This window comes from Haliotis asinina, chromosome 16, assembly GCF_037392515.1.
Source record: "Haliotis asinina isolate JCU_RB_2024 chromosome 16, JCU_Hal_asi_v2, whole genome shotgun sequence".
In the NCBI taxonomy this organism is placed as follows: domain Eukaryota; kingdom Metazoa; phylum Mollusca; class Gastropoda; order Lepetellida; family Haliotidae; genus Haliotis; species Haliotis asinina.
In genome coordinates this window covers 21,900,628-21,927,742 of record NC_090295.1, presented here as the reverse complement: position 1 = coordinate 21,927,742, position 27,115 = coordinate 21,900,628, and the positions used below count along the sequence as shown (strand labels likewise).

Here is a 27,115-nt window from a genome sequence, read left to right as displayed (position 1 = left end):
GACTGTCGTAAATCTTACAATTGAAGTGTTTCTTACAATAGATTAACAGAATTTCGTTGCAAATAATATGGCCTCCAGCAAACGCAGTTCAACGGAAGGTACGTTTTAGTATGTTCAACCTTTGCTTTGTTTCAAGAAGTGTCAGTATGACTTGGCGCTGGCTTGACATTGAGAAGCCCTTCGGTCTCGATCCTGCCCGATACTCCCTGAGCAAGTAAGTCGCACCTGATCAACCAACTGTAAATGGGTATCCGGTGGAATAATGTATAGGTGACTGTGAATCTGTTACCGATGGGTAACTAAGGTTGAATACTCCCCCAAGTGGTAAGAATGAGGCTAGTGACTGAAAAGGGATGGAGACGAAATTTCAACCAATCAAGGGGGCGCGGGTCCGTGACGTAATGTCAGGTATTCCCATATATAATGCTTAGAAGAATTTAAGAAACAAAAGTTTATTCGTTCTTTATGAATGTATTTCAATGTATTTCCCTAGAAAACAACTAGCTGTCAACTATCAATCCAACTCGAACACGATTGCGTGATTTTGACAAAATCAAATTTAGTCATGACAAGATGAATGGCTTTTGTTGCCGAGCTAAACAGGCCAGAATTACCGCCCTTTGATACTGACGAGGCCAATTCATTTTCAATGGTCTCCTGACTAGTCCCACAGCGAAAGGTGTAAATACTGATATTAATCAAATCAAAAAGATTTTGGCTATGAAACTAATTGACAAACACTTCTTTATTCTGAAAAGGTGCGAGACGAAAAGGTTAATTTTAGTATAAACTTGCCCCCTAATTATAATATTGCATGTGCAGCAAACGGTTCCCTGTCCGTGAGCATCCATGGCAACGGAAGCGCTCTTCCAGACACGTATCCCACTTTCTGCGAGAAGTACACATCTCGCAGATGGAGGATTGCCCTCATGATGGTTGGGGCATTCATTCTCATCCAGTCAATGGAGAATTGTATGTCGTTCGCGATCGTCTGTATGACAAGGGAGGTTACTCTGGAACCCTATGTCAACCACACTGTCATGGCGTCGCACGAACTGGACCTTTACATTGAGAACAAGAACGTGCTGTACAACACGTCAAATGCCGGTAAGGTATGTTGGATCGTAATGTTTAATGTAATTTAATATTCACAACCTACTTATATGTTGCCTGCTGTATTTGAGATACAAAAGTCAGAGAGTGAGAGAGAGAGTGTGTGTGTGTGTGTGTGTGGGGGGGGGGGGGGGGGGGGGGGGGCGACACAGAATGAAAGAGGGAGCGAGTTAGTGGGGAGGGGAGGGGTAGAAATACAGGGAATGATCCAAGTCTAAACATTGTTTATAATTACGCAAACGTCTCGTTTCCTGCTGATTGGGTTCCGTCCTAATGCGCTACTTAGTACAAAAAACAGTCTAGAATTTTGAGACAACTCATTGAACTGGATATATAGATATTAATCAGTATTACTGGATCCATCTAATCACTTGTATATTGCAACAGTACGCCCCTTCTATTCCTCGTGAACACATCATACAGTTTGCACTGTCGTATAACGTGTTCAGAGAAACGTTCTTTTGGAAGTCGTGGAAATCTCAAAACGATGCCCGACCGCTAGAAACTATGCTGGTCTTTAGTATCGACTAATGGGATCGGGTGGTCAGGCTCGCTGACTTGGTTGACACATGTCATCGGTTCCCATTTGCGCAGATCCATGCCCGTGCTGTCTGGTCCAGACGCGATTAGTTACAGACCTCAGCCATATAGCTGTAATATTGATGAAAAACTCACTCACCCTCTCAATAGTATAAAAGAATATTTTTGTATATTGAGACTGTTTTAGGTATTTAAGAGGTACAGTAACCTTTCAGCTGATGAAAACAAGTCATTATCACATTCCTTTTACACATGCCTATCAGGGATGTCTTATCTGGCAAGGGAGGGAACTCGTTGATTAGCCCAGGAACGCCATATCACAATGACGTCATGGGACATGTTGAACTTTCACATCATTTAATCTAAAGCTGTGTCCTTTATTTTTAGCCAAACAATGCTTTCTTCTTTTACAGACGATTGCAGCCGAATTCAATTACACAAGCGCGATGCAGGGGCTCTTTATTTCGTCCCCATTCTATGCCGGCATCATTTCACCAATATTCGGCAGTCTGGCGTCTCGGAGGTTTGGACCAAAGCGAGTTATCTTTCTTTCCATGCTAGTAGGGGGCGCCATGACAGTTCTCATTCCCACAGCTGCACGAACCGTTGACTATCTAGTCGTCATTTGTCGGATTATTACGGGATTCGCCTTGGTAAGTGAGTGTCATAATCACATATTCGTCGCAATTATCATCATCATTATCATCAAATTTCGTATGAAGAGTGAGCTTAGTTCTACACCGCTTTTAGCAATATTCCAGCCATGTCACAGCGGGGGACACGGGAAATGAGCACTCGAACCCGGCGTGACAAGCGAACGCTTCAACCACTGGGGTATCCCACCGCCTTGCATTTGAAGACCTCCGACCTATAGACATATAAATACACGTACTCCAAACACGTACGAAGACAAGTTGTTTCAAAGGCATTTAGAAGTTGGTTGAATCAAACTAAAACTGCTTTATGGTTCAGCTTCTTTATTATACAAGGTCACAACGTTTCCAGACATAAAGCCATAAAGCATTTTTAGTTTGACGTACGAAGACGTTTGTGACAAATTATCGAGTGTCAACATAAGCGGGACGTCCGTGTGCCGCAAACATAAGAGTAATATCAACAATTCTAATATCAACGAACAAAAACCCGCAAACATTAGAATACCAATAGCCAGCTTACAAAGTGATCCTAAGTTTTGAGAAATAATGTGGCATGATTCAGACTTATAATGTGTCAGTTTGTAGATTTGGTATTATTTACAGATATATAATATCTGTATATAATTGTTGCAATGAGTGTGCGTGTGTCGAGGGTGGTATTTGTTTCGGGTTTTTTTGGGGGGGGGTTTTGGGGGGGGTTGTTTTGTTTTGTTTTGTTTTGTTTGTTTTTTATCAAAAACCAAAGATGTCTTGTGGCTTCGTGCGAAACACAACTACTAGATTACCCATCAGTACATCAGTAACTAACGAATTTATGAAATATTCTATTCACAGAACATGGTTTTGCCCTCATCCCTTGACATCTGGCTGTACTGGTCTCCTGCTGCAGAGAAGGCCCAGATGGTGGCTTACACGTTTGCAGGTATGTATCGACGTTTGTTATTCGACCAAATAACTATTTCTTATTTACTTTGTAACTGTACATCCGCATTTTTTCCAGGAATATGACGGGTGTGTTACACAATCGAGTGATTGACATGATAAACATGTCTACGTGATGGGGATGCCAAGAACCTATGACTGATCATTGACCAGTGGTACAATGCCTATGAGAACACGATCCATTTAGTCGCCGCTTCCAAGATACAAAATGAAATTATAGCATCTGTTGGAATGGATTGCCAAAATATCCTTCGGAAAATATTTTGTCGGAGATGTTGTTCGATCTATCCGTTACATTATTTACTTGGTACAGAATGTTATACGCTTTCTATTTATTAAGAAAGAAGCCCACATCGATTCTAATTTCTGATTCACCTCCTGATGAATTTATTGCGAAAACTCTTTTTGCATAGTTTCAATATTAGGAATCAATAATTACGTCAGAGAGTTTTCCAAAGTGTAGTTTCGAAGTGGACATTTTGCAAAAAGTTCCGTAAAACTCAATGAAACCGCTATTTGATTAGCTGATGTCGATCTCGTGTGAGTCATTTCATTGGTCGGTTAATGCTCGTGAGAGCACATTTCAACGTGACCTGTGAAATGATCTTCGTGGATCTGTGGTATAACGGTTACAAGTATTATGTTTTGATTTTATTCAATGTGCATAGCCAACCCAGAGAACCGGGGTGCTGCAATTCGCTGTGCAGAGTTGTGTCCCCTAGTACCTTAGACTGGTATTTCCTTCCACATCAAGCCGACACACAGTTCTATAGCACTAGACAAAATTACAGAACACTCCCAGTTGGAAGGCTGTTGAAGTGACAAGCACCAGATGATCATATAAAAATGGTGTTTTATCTTCTTTTGAGCGGCATATTACGGAAGCGTATTAGGGCCACGGTGAAAAATGTTTTGGTGTCACTATCTCCTACGTAGGACTTACTATCTCCTACGTAGAACTTATTATCACCAACTTAGGACTTATTATCACCTACGTAGGACTTAGTATCTCCTAAGTCCTACGTAGGAGATATTAAGTCCTACGTAGGAGATAGTGACACCAAAAACATTTTTCACCGTGGCCCTAATACGCTGCCGTAGCATATACCTAAAAATTCAAGCAGCTGTTACTTAGCCACGCAGGGTATCTGTGAAATCGTTTTCTTTAAACAAACTAATTAACGCAACCTGTTTATTCACCGATATTATTATAAATGGTGTTCTTTAACTTTTGTTTTAAATTTCAGGTTTCAACATTGCCAATGCCATCACATTCCTGTTATGCGGTTTTCTCTGCCTTATTCCAATCGATAATGGCTGGCCCTTCATTTTTTATGTGTTTGGTAAGGCAATGTGTTTTTGTGAGATAATGACAGTTATTTGATCTCTTGTTTCACTGAGTCTGTTCGTGTCACTAGAGTGGGACAGCCTCGTGTGTGAAGAGTCGATTCCTTACATGGCTCCCCACGCTGCCCCATGACCAACGTACCATGACCGCTGGCCCATGACCACCACCACATGACCACCTCCACATGACCATCGGGACCCAGTGTAACCAATGATGAATAACGTCATTCACAAAGAAACACGATTACTACGTATTTCGTATCTCGTATCTTCGTATTTCGTATTATCACCCAGTGAAGATCCGAGTCAGGCTTGATTTACAACAACCCATGCTTGTCGTAAGAGGCCACTAACGGGATCAGGTGGTCTGTCTTGCCGACTTGGTTGACATATGTCGTCGTATCCTAGTTGCGTAGATCGATGGCCAAGATGTCAATAAAGAGGCTGATTCAGAATTGATTATGAAATTTACACCGTCGTCACACGTCACCCAATGTAGCAGCAGATTCATTCTATCATCCATTGATGTAATTCTATCAGGTTGTTTGATACATATGGCAGGTGGCTGTACACTGCTCTGGTGCCCGTTATGGCTGGCCGTAGCCCAGGACCAACCGGAACAACATCCAAGTATATCACACAAGGAAAAGTCTTACATCCTCGAACACAGGACCAACGTGGAAGATATAGGGAAGGTGAGTTATTGAGAGGATGCCGTTTGCAGCTGTCGACGGAGAGTAAATTTCCTTTAGATTTGAACGTTTGAAGTAGATTTGAAGTAGCCAGGTTTTAGGTATAAACATAAACAAACATCGAGGGTACATCAACCCATGTGCCCCGGGGGACCAGTGAAAACCGTACTTATCTTACCGAACACCTCAATGTTTATTTTGAACTGTTTGAAACATGGGTATCGGATCGTACACTTCAGCCAACCCATGTGAATCACACGATTCGAATCTTGCATTTGCTGTTTTTCCCGCAGGAATTCTGTAATCGCCACGGTGTAATACCCCTTCTTAATATTCACAGAGACTACATTTGAATGTTTTGTCAAAATGTATTTATAGGAATACGAGGCGAGTCTTTTCGTAGCCATCGCTAGATTTTGCAGACGAAACAAGAAAAACAAATTTAGAGTTATCTCCCATCCATCGATTTGCATTCGCAAAACTTCGGTAATATACGTGCATCGTGCATAATGCTATTCGAGAAAAAGAAGTACTACCATGAAGTATCGAATGAGTTGCCATTGGCAGTGGGGTACATTGTAATGAACCTCGCTTGTAAGAGGAGTACAAGATAATATGAAGATAATAGAAGAGCGCTCAGCCAATCAGAAAGCGACATTTATGTGAGCGGTAAGATAACAACAACCAACGATGAGATAAACAGCAATTGTGGGGTGAGGTATTTTCGCCTGTCCGAGCACTTGCCGGTTTCCTTGTAGGTGAGAAACACATAAACAAAAACAGGTGGCCTACACATCAAATGACCTGTCTAATATATGGTACAAAGCTGTTCTCGCTTGTGATATTTTCAGAAAATGAAGATCCCATGGAAGGGTATATTCTCCAGTACACCAGTATGGGCCTACCTGCTGGTCATGTTCCTTCATTCGTGGGGCAGCAGCGTCCTTTTCAGTTATCTCCCAACGTATATGGCCACAGTGCTGAAGTTTGACGTTGAACAGGTAAATAAGTAGTGCGCCTCATAGTCACTGACTGACACTGCTGTCCCTTCCACTAAGCTCCATCTGTAATGAGAAAGTTTAGTTTTACACCGTTTTTAGCAATATTCCAGCAATATCACGACGGAGACACCAGAAATGTGCTTCACACTTATTATCCATGTGGGAAATCAAACCAGGGACTGACGGGCGAACACCTACTATGCTCCCACCGTCAATGTATCAATACAAACACAGCTGCAACCATCACAACTAGGATCTATTTCCCTCTCAAATGAATCAAAAAGTGCCAGATCACCTAAATGGTAGCATCGGGGATTATACAGCGTTTCTCTTCACCAAGTCGGGTCGGTAGGGAAGGATCGTGGTTTAATCTCGTACAACGACACCTATGCGATGCTACACATTGGAACAAAGTGTGAAGACTGTTAAAGGTGTCCACCGTCGTGATGTCTTCGTTTGAATATTCCAAAAAGCGGCTTAAAACAAAATACACTCTCTCACACTTCGCCTTGAGGCATGCATTTGCAGTAGTGGTGTGTTGCCCTCTAGACAGACCTCAGTCAGGTGAATTTGAGCAGCTGTGGTCGCGGGAAAACGTCGTGTGATCGTAGCCTGACTCCCGAGAGTTTTTAGGACTTCAGTCCTGTCCCACAACGAACCACATGCGATGCATGCAGTCTCACCTTAGGCAAGTGAACTTGTTCAAAATTGCCTCTGTCCACCCAGCAGAAAAAATGGCAACCTGGCGTGATGCGCTTTTCTATCTGGATTTGAACCTTGATCGACTGAGGGGCCAGGGGTGTAGCTACTATTAGAAAAGAAACCCGGGTTTACGCATGGTTTTGAAAGCTGAGCAAGCCCTCAATATACTGTAGATAAAGAGCTTTTCAACCTTTCCGGCTGACGCAAAAAATGGCTCGCTACGCTCCTTGAGGCGACCAGATGTATTCTTCACCGGGAGTGTTCTGTACTCCTTTACCAGAGGTAATATGTCAGCTCTTGGAGCATGCAATGTGCATGGATAAATGAGCAGTATAAACAGAGTATTATAGTTATTATTTGCATTTTTATGCCTATGGAGTTGCTTGCATTGCTGATGAAGTATACATGTCCATGATACTGGAGATGCACGTCTTTCAGAACGGCGTGCTGTCATCCCTGCCATACGTAACCCGAGTGTTTGGTACGGTGGGGTGGAGCTTAGTCTCTGTGAAGTTGGTGAAGATCATCTCCGTCACGCATACCAGGAAGCTGATTCAGACTCTAGGTACAATCATTCGCATCTTTTTTACTCTCATACCACTCTATGTAGCATGTCAGTTATTTAGTTAGGCCTCAAACAAATGATCATTTGTTTAAACGAAATAACTTTATTTATTTATTTATTTATTTATTTATTTATTTATTTATTTATTTATTTATTTATTTATTTATTTATAAATAAATAAATAAATAAATAAATAAATAAATATGATATTATTACCATAAAACAATAAATTTACTATTATCGCAAAAATGACGTTTGAGCATTCAAACCCTTCATTCATTTACACCACCGCCAACAGAGTAATGAACAGAAAAAAGTACTGCCAACAGAGTAATGAACAGACAAAAGTACTGCCAACAGAGTAATCTGCAGAAAAAAGTACTGCCAACAGAGTAATCAACAGAAAAAGTACTGCCAACAGAGTAATCAACAGAAAAAGTACTGCCAACAAAGTAATCAACAGAAAAAGTACTGCCAACAGAGTAATCAACAGAAAAAGTACTGCCAACAGAGTAATCAACAGAAAAAGTACTGCCAACAGAGTAAACAACAGAAAGAGGGCTTGTGGTAAACCTCGCAGGGTTGGTCATCCAACCATGGTATCCACTAATGTACTGGGGTACATTCACTTCACTTTCTCCACACATCAAGCTTATAACACCCGGTGTTCAACCAAATTACACGTTTCTTTGTTGAAGGGTACTTGGTGGCGGCTGCTATAACCTTTGGCCTTTGCTATCTGGAGGATGGTCAAGAATATATTGCAGTTGCCATGTTCGCAGTGGCCACGCCCTTCATGGCTGTCACAGTCAATGCAGCCATCGTAAGCCCAGTAGACCTTGCTCCACAGTAAGTACTGACTGAGTGAGTGAGTGAGTTGTTTTACGACGCTTTTAGCAATATTCCCGCAATATTATGGTTAGTGTGTTGGTGTGTTAACGCCGCAGTTGGCAATATTCCAGCTATATGGAAGCGGCCTGTAAATAATCAAATCTGAACCAGTGGTCGATACCATGAGCATCGTTCTACGCATTTGGAACACGATGACACGTGCCAACGAAGTCAGTGAGCATGACTACCTGATTCTGTTAGTCACCTTTTACGACAAGCAAGGCTTGCTGGACACCAGTTCGTACTCGGATCTTCACTGGTATCGTGCAGAAAAGCAAAACCAAATTATCCACAGTCCTTGAAGCCTTGTGGTGTAGGCGTTCCGTCGTCACTTCAGCTAGAAGCTATGTAATTTGGATATTGTGGACTGCATCTTTGACCCACAAATTCACTCATATACGTATATCTCTTGACAGAAATTAAAGAAAACAAAACAAATGATTGAATAAATAAATATATGAATGAATAAATGCAGTGACACATATATTAATGACAAATACATCAATGCATAAATAAAGAAAATATATTTCGATTAAAGATGTAATATTAAAGCTCACATGCAACCAAAAAATCAAACGTAATTAAAACACAATCATCACTTATGCATGGCATAGAATATACATTGCTGCTTGCAAAAAAACCAAATAAACAAAGTTATAAGCGTACAATCGCGATTCAAGAGTTCAACATTTTGTACTTGGGCTCACTACCCTCGAAACGAAGCACTCGGGAGACCGAACCCAGTCATAGCGGGTGGGTGTGCACTCGAGTATAACGACGGCTTTCGATTGGCTGGGTCATTTGCTGATACGCTGAGGACTCATTGTGTGTAGAGAAGGATTATCTGTTTGATGGGCATATATGAAGTATGGCGAGTCACAAGAAACTAAGATTATTTATGGATTCTTCATGTCAGTAGAGATGGTGAACTACTGCGTAGGGGGAAACTGTCATTCGTCCAAATACTTGCAGTCCAGGACTTGAAACTGACAAGAGTTTGCACCAGTTCCCGTCAGATCCAGTCATCCGAGAAAAATGGATGTAATTTGTTTGCAACCCACAGACATAAAAAACATGTCATGTGTACAAGTATCACACCTGCCTAATTACATAATGTGGCAGAGACAGGACTCGGGTACACAAGTCACAAATCAATTTATGGCGTATAGCCTGATAGTTGTTTAGTTCAAATTGCATGTGGTCAATGATTGAAGCTGTGTATTGCATATTGCCTTTAGCAGACAGGCAGTCAGACATATTGGTGTCAATAAACCAGACATTGAGCTTTCTCTGTGACAGAGGCTGCTTTCCACTATCAGCAATTTTATTTTGTGTAACGAGTAGATTATTTACTTGTTTGTATACACAACCAAGATTAGACTACTGCTCACGACCTCATACTCCGGGCATGCATACTGTTTCAAGCTCCGCGAACCTATTCACTGCGCATGCGTTATGGGCGCAGCACTGCACAGCACAGCTGTTGAAACCACTTCTACCCCAGCGCTTGGGGAAATTTAGTGAATCGTTTGAACTGCGATTTCAAGGGGTTTTTTCATCGCGTTTTTGTTCAACTTTATAGGTTGAATTGGCATTTCTGATGATTTGTTTCGGTAAGTGCATACCGAAAGGTATCGGAATCTGCAAAGTTGTGTTTTACCTTGCATATGACCTTTAATAATCTTTCGTAGAGACATGCTGTCTACAGTTTGGACGTTTTCCTCAGATACGCATCCATGATAACGTCAGCTGGCATGGCCTCGTCGTTGATGGCGATGTCGCTATCCCCAGTGGTAGTGGCCTTCATGATCACAGAGGTAATCTTACAATTCTTGCACACCCATGTCAGATAAATAATAAACTCCCTAGTCAGAGTACCATGCGGACAACATTGCACCTCTGTCAAAGGCAGCATCCCCATGTAACGACTCCTCACATCTAATTGTGATTACCGTCTTCTTCTTTAAGTTGTTACATGACCATTGAAATTCGGCTGAAAATGAAGTGTGCACACCCTCATTTCTCAAAAGTGTGACCCTCCACCCCCTTTCTCAAAGAGCTGTATCCGCCCCTGCGCGTATTGCGCTAACTGGGTATATGATAATTTATTGTTGGTGAGCTTTACATCAAAGTAAGGAATTGTTCCTTAATAAATCTATTTTTTTGGGATAAAGGGAGAATGTATAGATAGAGAACGTCTACCCGACACTTATTAGAGGTCTGGCGCTTATTATTAGTCCAACGCTTATTTTTTAAACCGTTTTTACATCCTGTCCTTATTTATATATTAGAGGAAATACGGTATGTGTTTATACATCGAAATAACCATTCAGGATTGGCTGCTAATTGTTTTTGAGAAAAAATCCTAAAACGTAAAACTTTCATTCATGCTTTAGAAAAAAATCTTTTTAGGGGAAGAGTGGAAACAAAACTGTGATTCCAGTAAACAGCCCTGTCTCGGGATGTGAAAACAGGCAGGGTAACAACAAGTAAAACCTACTTCGCCTGACGCAGCCAGAGACTCGAACTATAGACGGGTCGGGGATACGAAGAGGCAGGATCCAGGGCCCGTTCCACAAAACGATCGTAGTGCTAAGATGAGCGAAACGCCACGATCGCTTCGAGGAACGGGGCCCTGCTTATAGAAATTGCTGCAACTCCTTGTAGAAGGTAACGATTCAGAATAAGATGTAAATCTCCTGAGCCTAGATTTTCGAAGCTCTCGTAGCGCTAAGATAGTCGTAAGTCCCATACATTAACATTAACCTACGACGATCTTAGAGCTAAGAGAGCTTCGAAAATCCAGGCCCTAGGTCCCGACCCACAAAGTGTTCGTAACTTTACGACCTGTCGTAACTATAGTTTATAATAATCTTACGAATATCTTAGCGCTAGGTACGTTTTGTGAATGTTAACATTAACATCTGGTGATGGGAGGAAGAATATTCACTCTTTTGTCTTTTTCAGAAAACCAGGGAACAATGGGCTTCGGTCTTTTATTTAAACTCCGGCTTCTACGTTTTCGGGGCCTTAGTTTTCCTGCTATTTGGAAGTGGGGAAATCCAACCATGGGCAGATAACTCTGTCAAGAAAGAAGTTGACGTGCCAGGGCCTAAAAAGCAGAGTGAACTGAACGCAGGTTACATCAACGATGCTGACGAAGTATCGCATATGTGATGTTGTGACGAACAGCAGAACGAAGGTATCAAGACAGACAGTTTCTCGCTAAAAGCGGCAAAAATTGTTTGCTCCAGTTCTTCAGGACATCCAGCAGTCAAAACATATTTATTGTGTTGCCTACATTTATTGGGAGAAATGATAGATTTAAAAAAAGGAACGCCTACCTTCTTCATAACATATGCAGTCTTCTTTTGTCCCGCTCACAATGAAGCGTGCGTTGAGCTCAAGTGACCGTGTTGGCAGCTTGAGTCCTGTGAGTTCAGTCATACCCCACAACGAAGCACATGTCGTCTCACTTTAGTCAAGTGAGTTTGTTCATACTTGCTTGTGTCCACCCAGCAGTAAATCAGATACGTGGTGTGATACGATGGTAGCCTGATTTTGAGCCTTGAGCACCTGATACACGACCAGTTGTATTCTCCACAGGGAGTGTTCCATACTCTTTGACCTGGAGTAATATGCCAGCTCTTGGAGCGTGCAATATGCATGAATAAATGATCAGTATAAACGGTATGTTATTTGTATTATTTGCATTTTTAGACTGTTTAGGTCGTTGTAAAAAGTGTTAAACAGAATGGAGCAAGTGACAGCATGACCATAGCGATCGTAGAGTCATTGGAATGCAAGCAAACATTGCTAAACAGGAAAACCGCATCAAGATTTTAATTAAAAAACAGGTATGCCGTGACTCCATGACAGCAGTGTTCGAAATAGTTTCTAAATTTTGTTAGCCAGTCGGGCCAGCTATGCCTGAAAGTTACCTGCCCACAAAATATTACTCTAATCCGAAACCTGAATGTAAACAAGGGTTTCATCATTGCGCTGCCATGAATTTTTTTATCGGGCCATAATCTTGCACGATTTTAAAGTGCATTATAAATTAACAAGTCGGAGAGAGTGATATATTTACAAAATGACGCAATGAAAATTCACAATATTTCCATCATCCATCCACTGCAATGTTCATCAGGGACATCACTGCAAACCAATTTAAGACCGGACCGTGTGAACGCCCTGTGTATGTATAGTTTTGTATGGCCAAAGCATTTTCGTAGTGTAAAGGATACCATTAACGCAGTATTGCTGTGGTGCTGCCATAGTATAGTTGTCGTGAGTGAGTGAGTGAGTGGGGTTTTACGCCGCTCTCAGCAATATTCTAGCTGTATGGCGGCGGTCTGTAAACAATAGTCTGGACAAGACAATCCATTGATCAACAGCACGAGCATCGATCTGCGCAATTGGGAACTTATGACATGAATAGGCCGTCAGTAATCCATGCTTGTCGTAAGAAGCGACTAACGGTATCGGGTGATGAGGTTCGCTCACTTGGTTGACACGTATCATCGGTTCCCAATTGTGCACATGGATGCTCATGCTCCTAATCACTGGATTGTCTGGTCCAGACTCGATTATTTACGGACCGCCGCCATATAAAAATTTTGTTGGAATATTGCTGAACGCGACGTGAAACTAAACTCACACACACACTCACTAACTCACTCACTTTCCTGTTTTCATGCCCCAGCTTCTCTTTTGTTATGCACATCCCAGTAACAACAAATAACAGATAACGGTTTGTTTATTTTCTCTGCCAGCAGCTAAAACAATCAACAAGTACGTAAACATGCACAAATGTGAATGTACCACCAACATTTTGCCAACATTACCTGCAAAAGTCTGAACTCCTTTGGGGTTTAAGAAGAAAATCATCGCTTTATTGAAGAAAGTAAGACATTTTTTCATAAATGCACTATTATGCAACTGATGGAACTCATATCTCGGAATACGTAGATGAGATGAGGATTAACAGGATCTACACGAGAATATTATTGTCAAAAGTGTGTTATTGTTATTTCTGAAGCGATGTCTTTCTTCCCGTTAGGCACACTCTGTGGAGGAATATCACTGCTATACGCGTAATTCACGCAACCTTTGGTTGGTTCCTCAGGTTTGACAGTGCGAGAGTTATCTGCCCATTGTTGTAGCTCGCCCTTTCCGAAAATAAGAAACACGGTGATGGCCAACAGGTAGATGCCGACGGTGAGGTAGAAAGCGATGTTCCATTGGTCACGTGTCCTCTGAAAGACAAGAATGAATGTAATGTTTGCTGGTGGTGTAGCGTTAAAGCGTTCACTCGTCACCCTGAGACCCAGGTTCGTCGGGTGCATTGTGTGATGCCCAGTTCAGGTGTCAGTTCTTTCTCGTGATACTACTGGAATATTGCTAAAAGCGGCGTAAATCCTCACTCAAGGGGAAAATCCAGTCATTATTTAATCAGGCAGTATGTCTGTCATTATAGCTGAATCTTTTTGTGGAGAAATATGAAATCACCAACTACTTTTGTCGTCAGGTAACAACATACGTTTTGCACAAAATCATGACTTATTTGATCGATCTAGATACATTATATCGTATTGGATTGATCTACATGCAAAATGACGCATTGGATCGATATATAATGCAAAATGACGTTTTGGATCGTTCTATACACATAATGACGTATTGGATCGATCTGTATACAAACTGACGAATTAGATCGCTCTATATACATGACGTATTGGATCGATCTGTATACAAACTGACGAATTAGATCGCTCTATATACATGACGTATTGGATCGATCTGTATACAAACTGACGAATTAGATCGCTCTATATACATGACGTATTGGATCGATCTGTATACAAACTGACGAATTAGATCGCTCTATATACATGACGTATTGGATCGATCTGTATACAAACTGACGAATTAGATCGCTCTATATACATGACGTATTGGATCGATCTGTATACAAACTGACGTATTAGATCGCTCTATATACATGACGTATTGGATCGATTTATATACAAACTTACGTAATGGATCGATCTATATACATAATTTGATCCTTAATATCTTATTGCTGCGACAATTGAATGTGTTTATTAACGTATGGAGAGGATGTAGATTTCACTCACGTCGACGATGATGTAGGACGTACTCAACGGGGACAACATCTGTGCCACCACCGACCCCGCTGTCCCAACTGCTGTAATTACTGACGCAAACCTTCCATAAGCAAAACAAGTGTTCAGTACAGAAATATTTAATGAATCAAGACACAAGTAAATCTTGCGTTAACATATTGTGAGCCGACGTTAACAGATCTGGCAGACACTGACCCCTAAATAAGTGGCAAGCACACGGATACACGCACACGCACAAGCACACACACACACACACACACATACACACACACAGACACACTCAATGACCAAATGTACGGACGATGGAATGAGTGTCTGTGTAAATAAGGCACCACCTACTGTAAAATCATTTGTTTCACCTGATCTTTTGAGCTGAGAAAACTGTTATCTTCATGATAGCTCTTCAAAATATGCATATTATCTAAAAGGTGAAAGTGTCCCCTTTGAATATGCACGAGCATTCCTTGTATCACTCGTCCGGATTGTAGAGTTTCCAGATTAAAGATGTCCGGACCAGGGAGGTTTTACTTTAAGGTCGTCCCCTAAACCGACATCTGCCACACAAAATCGCAGGAACCCATCCAAACCCATAACAAGCATCCACCCAGCATAGACTAGGGCCACCCGTCATTCACCCAATCAACCCAACTACAACCTTCACCAGCATCTACCCCACAACAACGACGACAACCTACCCTCATCCCGCCGTGACGACCACTACGCGTCATCCCCCAATTCACCCAACCACAACCTTCACCAGCATCCACCCCACAACAACAACGACAACCTACGTCCACCACCCGTCATCCCACCGATCCAGCCACCCCACAAACTTCACCATCACCATCACCATCCCGCCATTACGTTGACAAACACCACCTACCCTATCTGTTCTCCCCTATTTCCACCCCACCCGTTGCGAAACGATGCATTGCCTCTACTTACTGAGGGGCAATGTCTAGTGTTGTGACAAGAGCCCCGGAAACCGTGCAACACTGGCAGAACGTCACCCCTGCAATCAGCACGACGTGTACCGTCCTTTGAGACACTGGGGTGTGGATGATTCCGACTGTGAGCATTGCCGCTGCCAAATATCCTGATTAAATACAAGAACAGTAAACTTCGCTTAAAATGAAATACGCTTACTTCGCACTGACGGAAATGCGTGGTTTTGTGGTCCAGCCTCTTAATGTATGTTTATTCTCAACGAAATTCGGATACAACAGAGTATAATTAGTGGTCTGTTCGACTAATTTCATTTCTTTATAGTGAGTGAGTGAGTTTAGTTTTACGCCGCACTCGGCAATATTCCAGCTATATGGCGGCGGTCTGTAAATAATCAAGTCTGGACCAGACAATCCATTGATCAACAACATGAGCATCGATCTGCGCAATTGGCAACCGGTGACAGTAACAGCACCTGTGAAGATGCGGGGTAGAACAGGTCTTCAGCAACCCATGCTTGCCACAAAAAGCGAATGTGCGTGTCGTAAGAAGGGACAAACGGGATCGGGTGGTCAGGCTCGATGACTTGGTGCACACGCCATCGGTTCCCAACTGCGCAGATCGATGCTCGTGATGTTGATCACTGGATTGTCTTGTCTAGACTCGATTTTTTACAGACCGCTGCCACAATCCTGGAATATTGCTGAGTGCGGCGTAAAACTAAACTCGCTCACTTATTGACAACAGCAAAATGATATTTATAAAGCTCACATACCCTCGCAACGTGTACATGCTCAAAACACTTGGGTGTTCTTTGATCAACACATGGCTTCTTGGCTGGCATTCTTTTAACCAATTCAACTCCCTGAGGAGTATTCAACTCATGCTGCGAGTTCTCACATCCTCATCCTCACAGGGTACTTCCCACATTGTACCCGTGTGGGGAATCGAACCCAGCTCTTAGACGCAACGACCGAATGCTTAACCACTAGGCCATTCCCACCGTCTATCGTGACCTACGTGTTGTGATATGTATCGTATGGCTGCCGTGTGATGTCACCCCTGCAGTAGGAGCAGCTACGCCTACCTGTCGTCTGCACGATCTTCCTGTTTCTGGTGACGCTGACCCTCTCACAGAGAGCTGCAGACAGACACGTCCATGTGAGAAATCCACAGAATCTTGTGATGTACGGCACCGATGACAGCAAGCCGTTCTGAAGATAACAGACAGACTGATATACTACTCAACATTTGGAGGGATTCTAAATGAAGATCGACTGCTGAGAGATGTTGGTATGATAAAAGTATTTACTTTTGAAATGGATGATACTCAACGTGTTACTAAAACCTACAAACGTTATCCAAGTGAGCGAGCATGGTTTTACGTCACTTTTAACAAAATACCAGCAATATCACTGCGGGAGAGACCAAACCTTGGCTTCAAACCTTGTACCCACGTGGGGAATAGAACCCGGGTCTTCGGCGTGACGAGTCAACGCTTAACCCGCTAGGCTATCCCGTCGCCCCTAAATGTTATCGAAACGTTAGCCAACACTGCAACAGGTCCCAAAAGCTGAATAAAGCTTCACCACCACCACAACCCATCCCTTCATGACGATGATGACAACCCACACCATCACCACCAGTTCTTATTCCCGCCTCTCACAAACGCTTCACCATCTCCCAAAGAAATTTTGGCCATGATCAACCAAGGATGCAAACTTTCACTTTTCCCCCGACAGTTATTATTGTGTTTGGAAACTGAAAAAAGATTGTTTGATCAGACAGAAGGGGCGTTTGTTAGTCTGGTGGTTAAACAAACGGGTTCGATTTTCAACATGGGTGTTCTGATGACCCCCGCCGTGATATTGGTTGAATGTTGCTAAATACGGCGTAAAACTAACTCACTGATAGGAAATTAACGTTTTCATCCTCTGTTTTCACTGTATCTCTTCCAAGTGAAAGTCAAAGTAGCCTTTTGGTCAAAGCGTTTCACTCGTCACGCCAAAGACCCAAGTTTGATCGCCAACATGGGTACAACGTGTGAAGCCGATTTCTTGTATCTCCCACATGGGTACAATCATTCTCTTCCCACAGAGGTTACTCCTGTCACATCTTCCTACGTAACCTCTGTTCTAATACGGCCCTTTCATGGTGCGAGTGTTCAAGACTCGCGATTGGAGGCTTTCAGATTCAGTTGTGCAATCAGAGACGTTGTTTCAAGAGTGATCATTCGCAAGATCTCGGTAATTTCCGAATGCATCGGGAAAACTTGCCACTACCAGATTTTGTTTCTACAAACACATCCTGGCGATTGATCCCTGCACTCTCTATTGCCAGTTTCTGATTTTCAGTTTAACATGAAATACCGAATCTTCCCTTCGCACCAACTCCATGGGGGCCGCCATACTGAACTAAGTCTATTAAACGCGAATTCCGATTGGATAGTAACAATGGACTTAATTCCTTTTGCGATTTTTTTGCCGCAAGGGGATTTCTCGATGACCAGGAAATATGGCCGTATTAGAACAGAGGTTACGTAGGAAGATATGACAGGAGTAACCTCTGTGGGAAGAGAATGGGGTACAACGTGTGAAGCCCATTTCTTGTATCTCCCACATGAGTACAACGTGTGAAGCCCATTTCTTGTATCTCCCACATGGGTACAACGTGTGAAGCCCATTTCTTGTATCTCCCACATGGGTACAACGTGTGGAGCCCATTTCTTGTATCTCCCACATGGGTACAACGTGTGAAGCCCATTTCTTGTATCTCCCACATGGGTACAACGTGTGGAGCCCATTTCTTGTATCTCCCACATGGGTACAACGTGTGGAGCCCATTTCTTGTATCTCCCACCATGATATTGCTGGAATATTCCTGAAAGCGGCCCAAAAATCTGATAAAGCTAAACTCACACTCGCCCAAGGAAGGTAGCTCTCCTCCGGTTGTGGCAATGTATCTGCTTACCTGTTCGACGTCAAACATCAGCACTGTGCTCATATAGGTGGGCAAGTAACTAAACAGAAGGCTAGAATTCCAGAAATGGCAGAAGAAAACGACCACGAACGCCCAGACCGGTGGACTCGTCAGAAGACAGCGCCAAGGGATTTTAGCTTTTTGCTGAAAGCAAGACATGCTGTGGACATTTAGCGAAGAGTGACGCTTACAAATGACTGTGAAGTGCACGGGTGTAAAGTCTGTGACAGCGTTTACTGTTACGCGAATGTTTGAGAAAGCGACAGTTAATTCAAATCGTTTTTTTCCGTTTTTTGCTGAAAGCAAGACGTACGGTGGATATGTTGTGAAGAGTCACGTGCAAATAATTGTGAACGATGGTGTTTACTGTTGCCCGATGATTGAAAATTAAAATGAAAAAGAAAAAGAATACAGTCTGTCCTATAGTTTGTTTTGGGTTTGGGGAAGGGGTGGAGTTTGGTTTGTTTTTTTTTGTTTGTTTGTTTGCTTGTTTGTTTGTTTGTTTGGTTGGTTGGTTGGTTGGTTGGTTGGTTGGTTTTTTTGTTTTGTTTTGTTTTCTTTGTTTTTTTGTGTTGTTTTTTGTTTTGGTTTGCTGTTGTTTTTGTTTTGTGTTTGTTTTGTTTTTGTTTTTGCTTTTGTTTTGTTTTGTTTTGTTTTGTTTTGTTTTGTTTTGTTGGTTTTTGTTGGGTTTTTTTGTTTTTGGTTTTTTGTTAAGGGGTGGACTGACCTTACTGGGATCCACCCCCTGTCTGTATCTGGCTATGTGCTGCAGCTCCTGTGGTGATATTGAAGGGTGGGACTCGGGAGTTTCATGAGTCGTTAGCAGCCACAGTCCACACCACAAGACCGTCAGTCCCCCTTGGAATACAAAAGACCAATGGAAGTTCTCCCATCCAAACATTCGTTCATTTCATAATAACACTTGCCTTGCAAAATCGTGCTTCTGCGAATCACTGAATTTCAGTACGTTTTCTGATAAACTTCGCAGCTGTCCATCCAAAACTTAAACTAGAATTCCATTACGATAACACCGACAGTCCTCCAGAACATTTTCGTCTCAAAGAAGTTTGAATCCTGATAATCTGGTTTCTTCTCGGTATATATTGTAGATGTGATCTTCTACCACAAACAGCCTTGAACTTACCAAAGACATAGAAGACGAAGGGCCATCCGTTATCAATGGGTATGGTGCAAAGATAACCAGAGGCTGCAAACGCGACAATGTTTGCAATGTTGTAGCCTGTGAAAGTAGAGAAAATAATTTAGGTCTCATAATCCATGTTCCGATGCTGAAATGCGTTTCAGAAAATAGCTGACTTAAAGACTACCGCATCAAGGTGAAGCTATTCGTAGTGTAATGTATGTGACTGTAGTTTTACAGAGCTATTCGTGAAGATTTTAGATGAAGAACATATTTTGTAGTACATACATAGAGATAAGAATTTGTGAAGAACAACCAAATACATAATTAGTGGATTTGTTTCACAAACAAAACATCACAAACGTACGTTAATAATTAATTTCATCATAAGAGAAAGAAAAATTCGAAATATGTTGACAGTGCAAATTTGTTTGCTCGTAGCGGTCGATACATCTATCATTAGATAAACAAATACGTATGTGTCGAGAAGGTACCGTTATTAGTTGTGTATTTGCTTGTTGTTTGTTGCCGTACTCAGCAATGCTCCAGCTATATGGCGGCGGCACAGGCTTTCGATACATAGGATATGCCCCTATACTATGGGCTATCGATACATAGGATATGCCACTATACTATGGGCTATCGATACATAGGATATGCCCCTATACTATGGGCTATCGATAAATAGGATATGCCCCTATACTATGGGCTATCGATACATTGGGTATGCCTCTGTTCTACGGGATATCGATACATAGGATATGCCCCTATACTATGGGCTATCGATACATAGGATATGCCCCTGTACTATGGGCTATCGATACACAGGATATGCCTCTGTACTACGGGCTATCGATACATAGGATATGCCTCTGTACTATGGGCTATCGATACACATAGGATATGCCCCTATACTATGGGCTATCGGTACATAGGATATGCCCCTATACTACGGGCTATCTCTATCATAAGATATGTGGCTATACTACTAGAGAAAATGGAAATTCACCCGCCATACATACTGGTTACCTCGATTCACGCTAAATTCTCGCTTGACAAGGATAGACATTGCTATGTTCCGACACGTAAGCATTCCTTTTTACTGTATAAGTATGTCTCACCTTCATAAAAACCCTTTATTTGGCCGTTTTGACCGATCTAGCATTTCTGTAAGACGGAAATTTACGTTCCGACTCCGGGAACTCCGTACTATTTTCAGTCTCACCATGAGAGTTGTGAGCATTCAGAGAGTTCGTTAGCATTCGATGCGGAACAAGATATGGCGGGTGAATGACCTTGTTCCTATAGTAGCATAATGGCATACCCTATGTATCGATAGCCTGTGAGCGGTGGTCTGTAAATAATCGAACCTGGACCTGGGCCCACATGCACAAAACGGTCTTAGCTCTACAACTATCTTAAGCCTATATTGGAGAATGGGAGTTACAATCATTGTAGCGCTAAGATTTCTTTCTGCAAGCGGGCCGAGGTAATTGGTGGTCAACAGCATGAGCATCCATCTAGGCAAATGGGACACAATGACATTTTTTCAACCAAGTCAGCGAGCCTGACCACCTGATCCCGTCAGTCGCCTTTCAGGACAAGCAAGGATTGCCGAAGATGAATTCTAACCCGGATCTTCACGGGTTCCTTATCAATTTAGATAGACAACAGCTCATACTGATATGCATTTCCCTGTTTCGACTGACAAATACCTCCAAAAATACACCAAAACTACTCTGCATAAGGGATGAAGTAATTTACGTCTACAATGAACATGCTTACATCGAAACCAGCCAGTACAAAGTGTTTTTGTGTCGACCACTAAGTGTATATTTTAGACGAACTAGTGTTCTAACGAACTGTAATTAGTGGTTCCTTGTTGAGTTCGTAATTACCCGTGTATGTGAGGGCGAGTAGCTGCGCCTTGTCTTGCACGGGGGCCCAGTATGCCCACAGATCCTGAGTCGCCGGTACAATTAGGTTCTGACAGGGTGACAACAGTGGAAATGGTTACTGTTTATATTCATTATAACATTACTGAAGCATTAAACAGAGGACCAAAATAATTTGTTAATAGGGTTTTATGCCGCTTTTAGCAATATTCCAGCCAAATCATGGTGGAGAAAACTGGACTTCATATATTGTCATGTAGGAAATCGAACCCGGGTCTTCAGAGTGGCGAGCGAACGCCTTTATCACATGGCTACCGCACCGGACCAAAATTGTCACTTTTAATCAAATGCGTGAAGTATATGAGCGTAGGTCAAGCCTTTCTACAAAGTGGTAAACGTTTGAGGCATGTTTGACTTCGGGATTTCATCCCCCATTAAGCAGACACACCCTGAATTCACTGAAATACATTTCAAAGAGACGTTTAACCCAACCCACTCACTCACTCACCAAGAAGAAGCCCATTAGAAGTCTCAGAACGATCACGACATAGACGCTAACACGGGCCCCAGTCGGCACCAACAGCGAGGACAACCCTCCAACAAACATGCCGATGAAGATGACGTTCTTAGGCCCGAACCTCCTGGAGAGGGCGCTGCCGATGATGGGGGAGATGATACCAGTGTAGTAGGCAGATGAGAGAACCAGACCCTGGGTCTCGCTGTCCCAGTCGAACTCGGGTTTCTGAGAACGAGAATTTCATCAGTTCCTCTAGCAACGCTCTGGGGATGAACAAGAAACTGGATGGGTTGGATGAAAGTGGGATGCAAGTAAGTGAGTCAAGAGAGTTTTACGTCGCTTTTAGTCATATTTCTGCAATATCACGGCGAGGGACACCAGAAATGGGCTTCACTCATTGCGACCATGTGCGGAATCAAACCCGGGTCTTCATCGTGACGAGCGGGAGCTTACACCACTAGGCTACCCGACCGTCACTCGTGGGATGCGGGTGGGATGAGGTAGGGTAATGTTGTGGTTGGGGTGAGTGAATGGGTGGGATCAAAGGAGCGAGTTTCATATATTCTAACCCAATGTAGGAATTGGAACTCGGGTATATGATCTGACAAGCAACCACCTCACACCCTGATTATCCGACCTCAATGTTAAAAGGGGGCGGTGGGGTAGTCCAGTGGTTTAAGCGTTTGCTTGTTCACTCCGGAAGACCTGGGTTCCATTTTCCACATAGGTACAATGAGTGAACCCATTTCTGGTGTCCCCCTCCGTGATATTGCTGAGATATTGACAAAACCGGCGTACGAACTAAATTACTCATTCACTCAATAATAAAAGTACGTGCACACGCAGCACGATAGAAAAGCTTTCTGCACTCTCTATCATTCTAAATAAATCAGCTTCTAATCCAATTATTTCGATTTACAATAATCATTCTAGTGATTTATGTCAACGCTGGATTTCAAAACTCCTACCTGTGTGCTTTGATTGGACAAAAAAAACCAACTCCATAAAGAAAGATTACCATACTTTCAGACCGAACATGAATGTTAATTTATACATACTGGTATTATTAATATTTAATACAAGGGGCCAAAGCGCCCCATTTCGCGTCCCTTGCGTGTGCGAGGACACAATGGTTGTTACACTTGTTTAAACCTTACGCCCCATTGTCAAAACTTTCAAATCCACGGACCCGAATCAATATGAGTTGACACTATAACGCTACCTCAAATACGGTTCCATTTTCTGACTCGTTGACCTCGGTATACGTGTACTTTGAGCCATTAGTCCAAATAAAGCTAGCGTTTGTCGCATCTGAGGAGTTATTCCCCCTTGTTCGAGGACGACTGGATCCCGCGCTTCCTCCAGTCATGCAGACGAGGGCAAAGGCCATTCCGTTCTGACCAATCAGTACTAAGGTGAAAGCGATGACCAGGATATAACAAAGCTGGAACCGACACGACGTGTACTTCTCCATCGCAGTCGGGTATGTCGATGTCATCTTGTCATCGGGGCTGGTCGTCGTGTTATTGTTATTGTTAGGGGATTTGCAAGTGTCGGTGATACTGGCGTTTCCATGGTTACTGGGCGCTGGGTCTTGAGAGTTGTTCGCTACGGAGAAAAAAAGAACGTGCACGAAACGTTTTGAAAGCCCCCGAGAAGATATGTGTTTGACTTGGGATTCCACAACCCAGTCTTGTCTAAAGAGGCGAAAATCAGGATTTGGTTGGTAGCATCGGCCATTTTGTTGATCATCGTACCCCAGCTACATGGATCTGCCAGTCACTGGAATGTCTGGTCCAGACTCGATCATGTCTACAATGATGCTACACACTGAAATGTTGCTGAGTGAAACATTTCAAAAGTAGAAAAATAATAAAAAAAACAAGCGAAAAGGCTTACTTACATTTTGCGCCATCAGATATTTTTGCACTCATATTGCCAGGCATGTACAATTCCAAAGGGCTGTGTAAGGACTTTGTGTCAGGTGACTGCCCTCTTTGACGACCGTGCGGATGAATGTTATTAGGAAGTGTCCGTGCATTCACAACACACCAGTGCATACACCTAGCCTCAACAGTTTACCTTCTCGCTCTCCACAGCCACCCTAGCAGCCGTAAATTACTGACACGGGAGAGAAAGCAAAAAAATAAATAAATAAATAAGTAAATAAAAATAAATAAAACATAAAAAACAAATAAAACTACGCTTTGACGACGATGTTATGAGGAAGCATCCATGCATTCACTGTGCCTCAACAATTTACCTTCTCGCACTCCACTGCTGCCTTGGGGGTATTGGCGCATTGACACGAGGTTGGGGGGTGGGTGTGGGTGAGGGACGTCTAAGCTTAAATCGAACACACTTATAAAGACGGATGTAACGAACTGGGAGGGGTGTTTCTTACCGAGTAGTATTATTTCTAACAACAAATAAGGGCGGCATGTGGGTTGACCGCATTTAGAGAACCGTGCAGATAATCTGTGAAGATACGCATACGAGTGACGCTATATTCGCAAATGGAAAATGCGAGAAATTGTACAAAGAGGTGATAAACATAAAATAAACCAGATTTTATAGAATCCTTTACTTTATTCCTGATATTTGTTTTATATTTTAATTAAAATGCACATGGACTACGGTTTAACAGAACTAATATTCTCTTTCTGTTCACAGCTGTAGTTAACTGTATTGCCGATACACAGGCACGGATAGAAGAGCTAGGTCGTTTGTTTGCAAAAAGAAGTGCAAGAGTGAGTGGGTGTATGATTTAAGTTTTAGCCCGCTTTTAGCAATTTTCCAGCAATTTCGCAGCGGGGATGGGCTTGACATATTGTACCAATATGGGGAATCGAACCCGAATCTCAAAACATTTATGCTGAAAGTGACAATAATGGAACCGTTTTATTCTGAAGCTCACTTTCAAGAAAGGGACGGTGGTGTGGCTTAGTGGTTAAAGCGTTCGCTCGTCACGCCGGAGACACGGGTTCGATTCCCCACATTAGTACAGTGTGTGAAGCCTATTGCTGGTGATTCCCGCCGTGATATTGCTGGAATATTGCTAAAAGCCGTATAAAACCCAACTCACTCTTTCAAGAAAAGAAACAAAAGAAGCAAAAATATATCATATCCATCCTCATGCTAGAAAAGTACTAAATATTAAAAATATGCCAAAAAAATAAAAATGCCAAATGCTCATGCAATATGGTTACCACATGGTCACACGCGTTGCGTTAACATCTTCAATATTAACTATGTCACGAAGGTTAAAAAATACCATAGCTAGGGTTACCAGTGCGTCATAATCCAAGAGGGTTTACATACGGTATGTGTATCTGTGATAGCCGTGGTGTAAAAAGTGTCATAATCAAAGAGGGTTTACATATGGTATGTGTATCTGTGATAGCCGTGGTGTAAAAAGTGTCATAATCCAAGAGGGTTTACATACGGTATGTGTATCTGTGATAGCCGTGGTGTAAAAAGTGTCATAATCAAAGAGGGTTTACATATGGTATGTGTATCTGTGATAGCCATGGTGTAATAAGTGTCATAATCCAAGAGGGTTTACATATGGTATGTGTATCTGTGATAGCCGTGCTGTGAAAGTGTCAGCACGTCACGATGAAGACCCAGTTTCAACCCCAAGGCTTCAATGTGCATGTCAAATCACTCATTTGTCTTAGTCCGGCTGTAACGAAGTCGAGGAGCCACACACTTTAGTTCGTTACAGCAAGATTAAGCAAATTTAGGTGCGTGTTAATTGTGACAGAGTGACTGTCGTTTTGCGCCGCGTTTAGCAACATCCCAGCAATATCACGGCGGGGGACTCCAGAAATAGGCTTCACACATTGTGCCCATGTGGGGAATCGAACTTGGGTCTTGCATGTGTCAGCCGTCATGATATTGTAGGAATATTGCTAAAAGCAGTGTGAAACTCACTCACTCACTCACTAATCTGAAATTGAGGTTGTTAACCTCTTTTCATTTTCTCAAAGAAGTAGGTCCTGGTTAGAACTGATCTCCACTATCCAATGCTTGTCGTAAGAGGCGACAAACGGAATCGGGTGGTCAGGATCGCTGTGTTGTTTGACACATGTCATCGGTTCCCAGTTGTGCAGATCGATACTCATGCTGTTGATCACTGGACTGTCTGGTCCAGACTCGGTTATATACAGACCGACGCCATGTAGCTGAAACATTGCTGAGAACGGCGTAAAACCTAAACTCACTCTCAAAGGAGCTAAGAGGGCGGTGGGGAGGACAAGTGGTTAAAGCGTTCGCTCGTTAACACTCTCACTCACTACAGCAAAAAGACTTTACGTACATGATGGCTTTGTTTTAGGTAAAACAACAGGTGCTAGTTTATTTATCTATCTGTATGTCTGTCTGTCTGTCGTGAACACCAATAGACGGAAGACTGTACGTTCAGCTCCCAAAATACCACGAATCCCAATTCCACATGTAGTTGTTCCACATACTTATCATTGTATTTGAAATCAAATTCTTGGAAAATTAAAAAACACATGAACACATATCTGCTTCATTAAGGTAACACATGAACACAATGTCTATATGAGACGCACTACTTCTGTATACTATCCTACAATGTGTGATAATATGGCACAACACAGGAACGCCAGTCAGATGGGTTCGAATCCTGTCCGACTACGTATACAATCCTTGGTGTACTCCCTAGTCTGTCATTCAGATGGGCGGTGGGGTAGCCTTGTGGTTAAAGCGTTCGCTCGTCACGCCGACGACCCGGGATGGATCCCCTACATGGATACAGCGTGTGAAGCCAATTGCTGGTGTTCATTGCTGTGTCATTTCTGGAATGTTGCTAAAGCGCCTTAAAACCATACTCAGTCACCAGACCTTGAAATAAATATACCCAATACAGACCTTGAAGTCTAGAATATGTAGCAAGTCCAGATTACCACAGCTTCAGTTTCGGAAAATTAAAAAGGTCTCTGGGATCCTTTGTATCATAATTTAAGTACATAATTTAGGAAGAGTTTTATTCTGTAAAATATGTTCATTTCA

At 42.5% G+C, this 27,115-nt stretch overlaps 2 protein-coding genes across 3 annotated transcripts; one reads left to right on the top strand and one right to left on the bottom strand.

The window, feature by feature from the left end:
- On the top strand, positions 1-12,142 carry LOC137268473 (uncharacterized transporter slc-17.2-like). 2 transcript variants are annotated; one of them, XM_067803039.1, is made up of 11 exons: positions 1-98; positions 823-1,112; positions 2,067-2,306; positions 3,144-3,231; positions 4,499-4,594; positions 5,160-5,293; positions 6,142-6,291; positions 7,432-7,558; positions 8,257-8,407; positions 10,176-10,266; positions 11,417-12,140. In XM_067803039.1, the coding sequence occupies exons 1-11, from the start codon at positions 68-70 to the stop codon at positions 11,624-11,626; spliced, it is 1,608 nt and encodes a 535-aa protein (XP_067659140.1). In that variant the 5' UTR covers positions 1-67; the 3' UTR covers positions 11,627-12,140. The 2 variants fall into 2 exon arrangements, with proteins under 2 accessions (XP_067659140.1, XP_067659141.1); XM_067803040.1 differs by lacking the exon at positions 1-98 and having other exon boundaries at positions 1,035-1,107; positions 11,417-12,142.
- A 1,319-nt stretch (positions 12,143-13,461) lies between these two features.
- On the bottom strand, positions 13,462-24,009 carry LOC137267692 (uncharacterized transporter slc-17.2-like). Its single transcript, XM_067802158.1, has 11 exons — positions 23,979-24,009; positions 23,298-23,683; positions 22,067-22,300; positions 21,562-21,649; positions 19,667-19,762; positions 19,250-19,380; positions 18,514-18,666; positions 16,631-16,757; positions 15,544-15,694; positions 14,590-14,680; positions 13,462-13,707 (listed from the first exon to the last, which is right to left on the bottom strand). The coding sequence occupies exons 1-11, from the start codon at positions 24,007-24,009 to the stop codon at positions 13,462-13,464; spliced, it is 1,734 nt and encodes a 577-aa protein (XP_067658259.1).
- Positions 24,010-27,115: the final 3,106 nt, after the last annotated feature.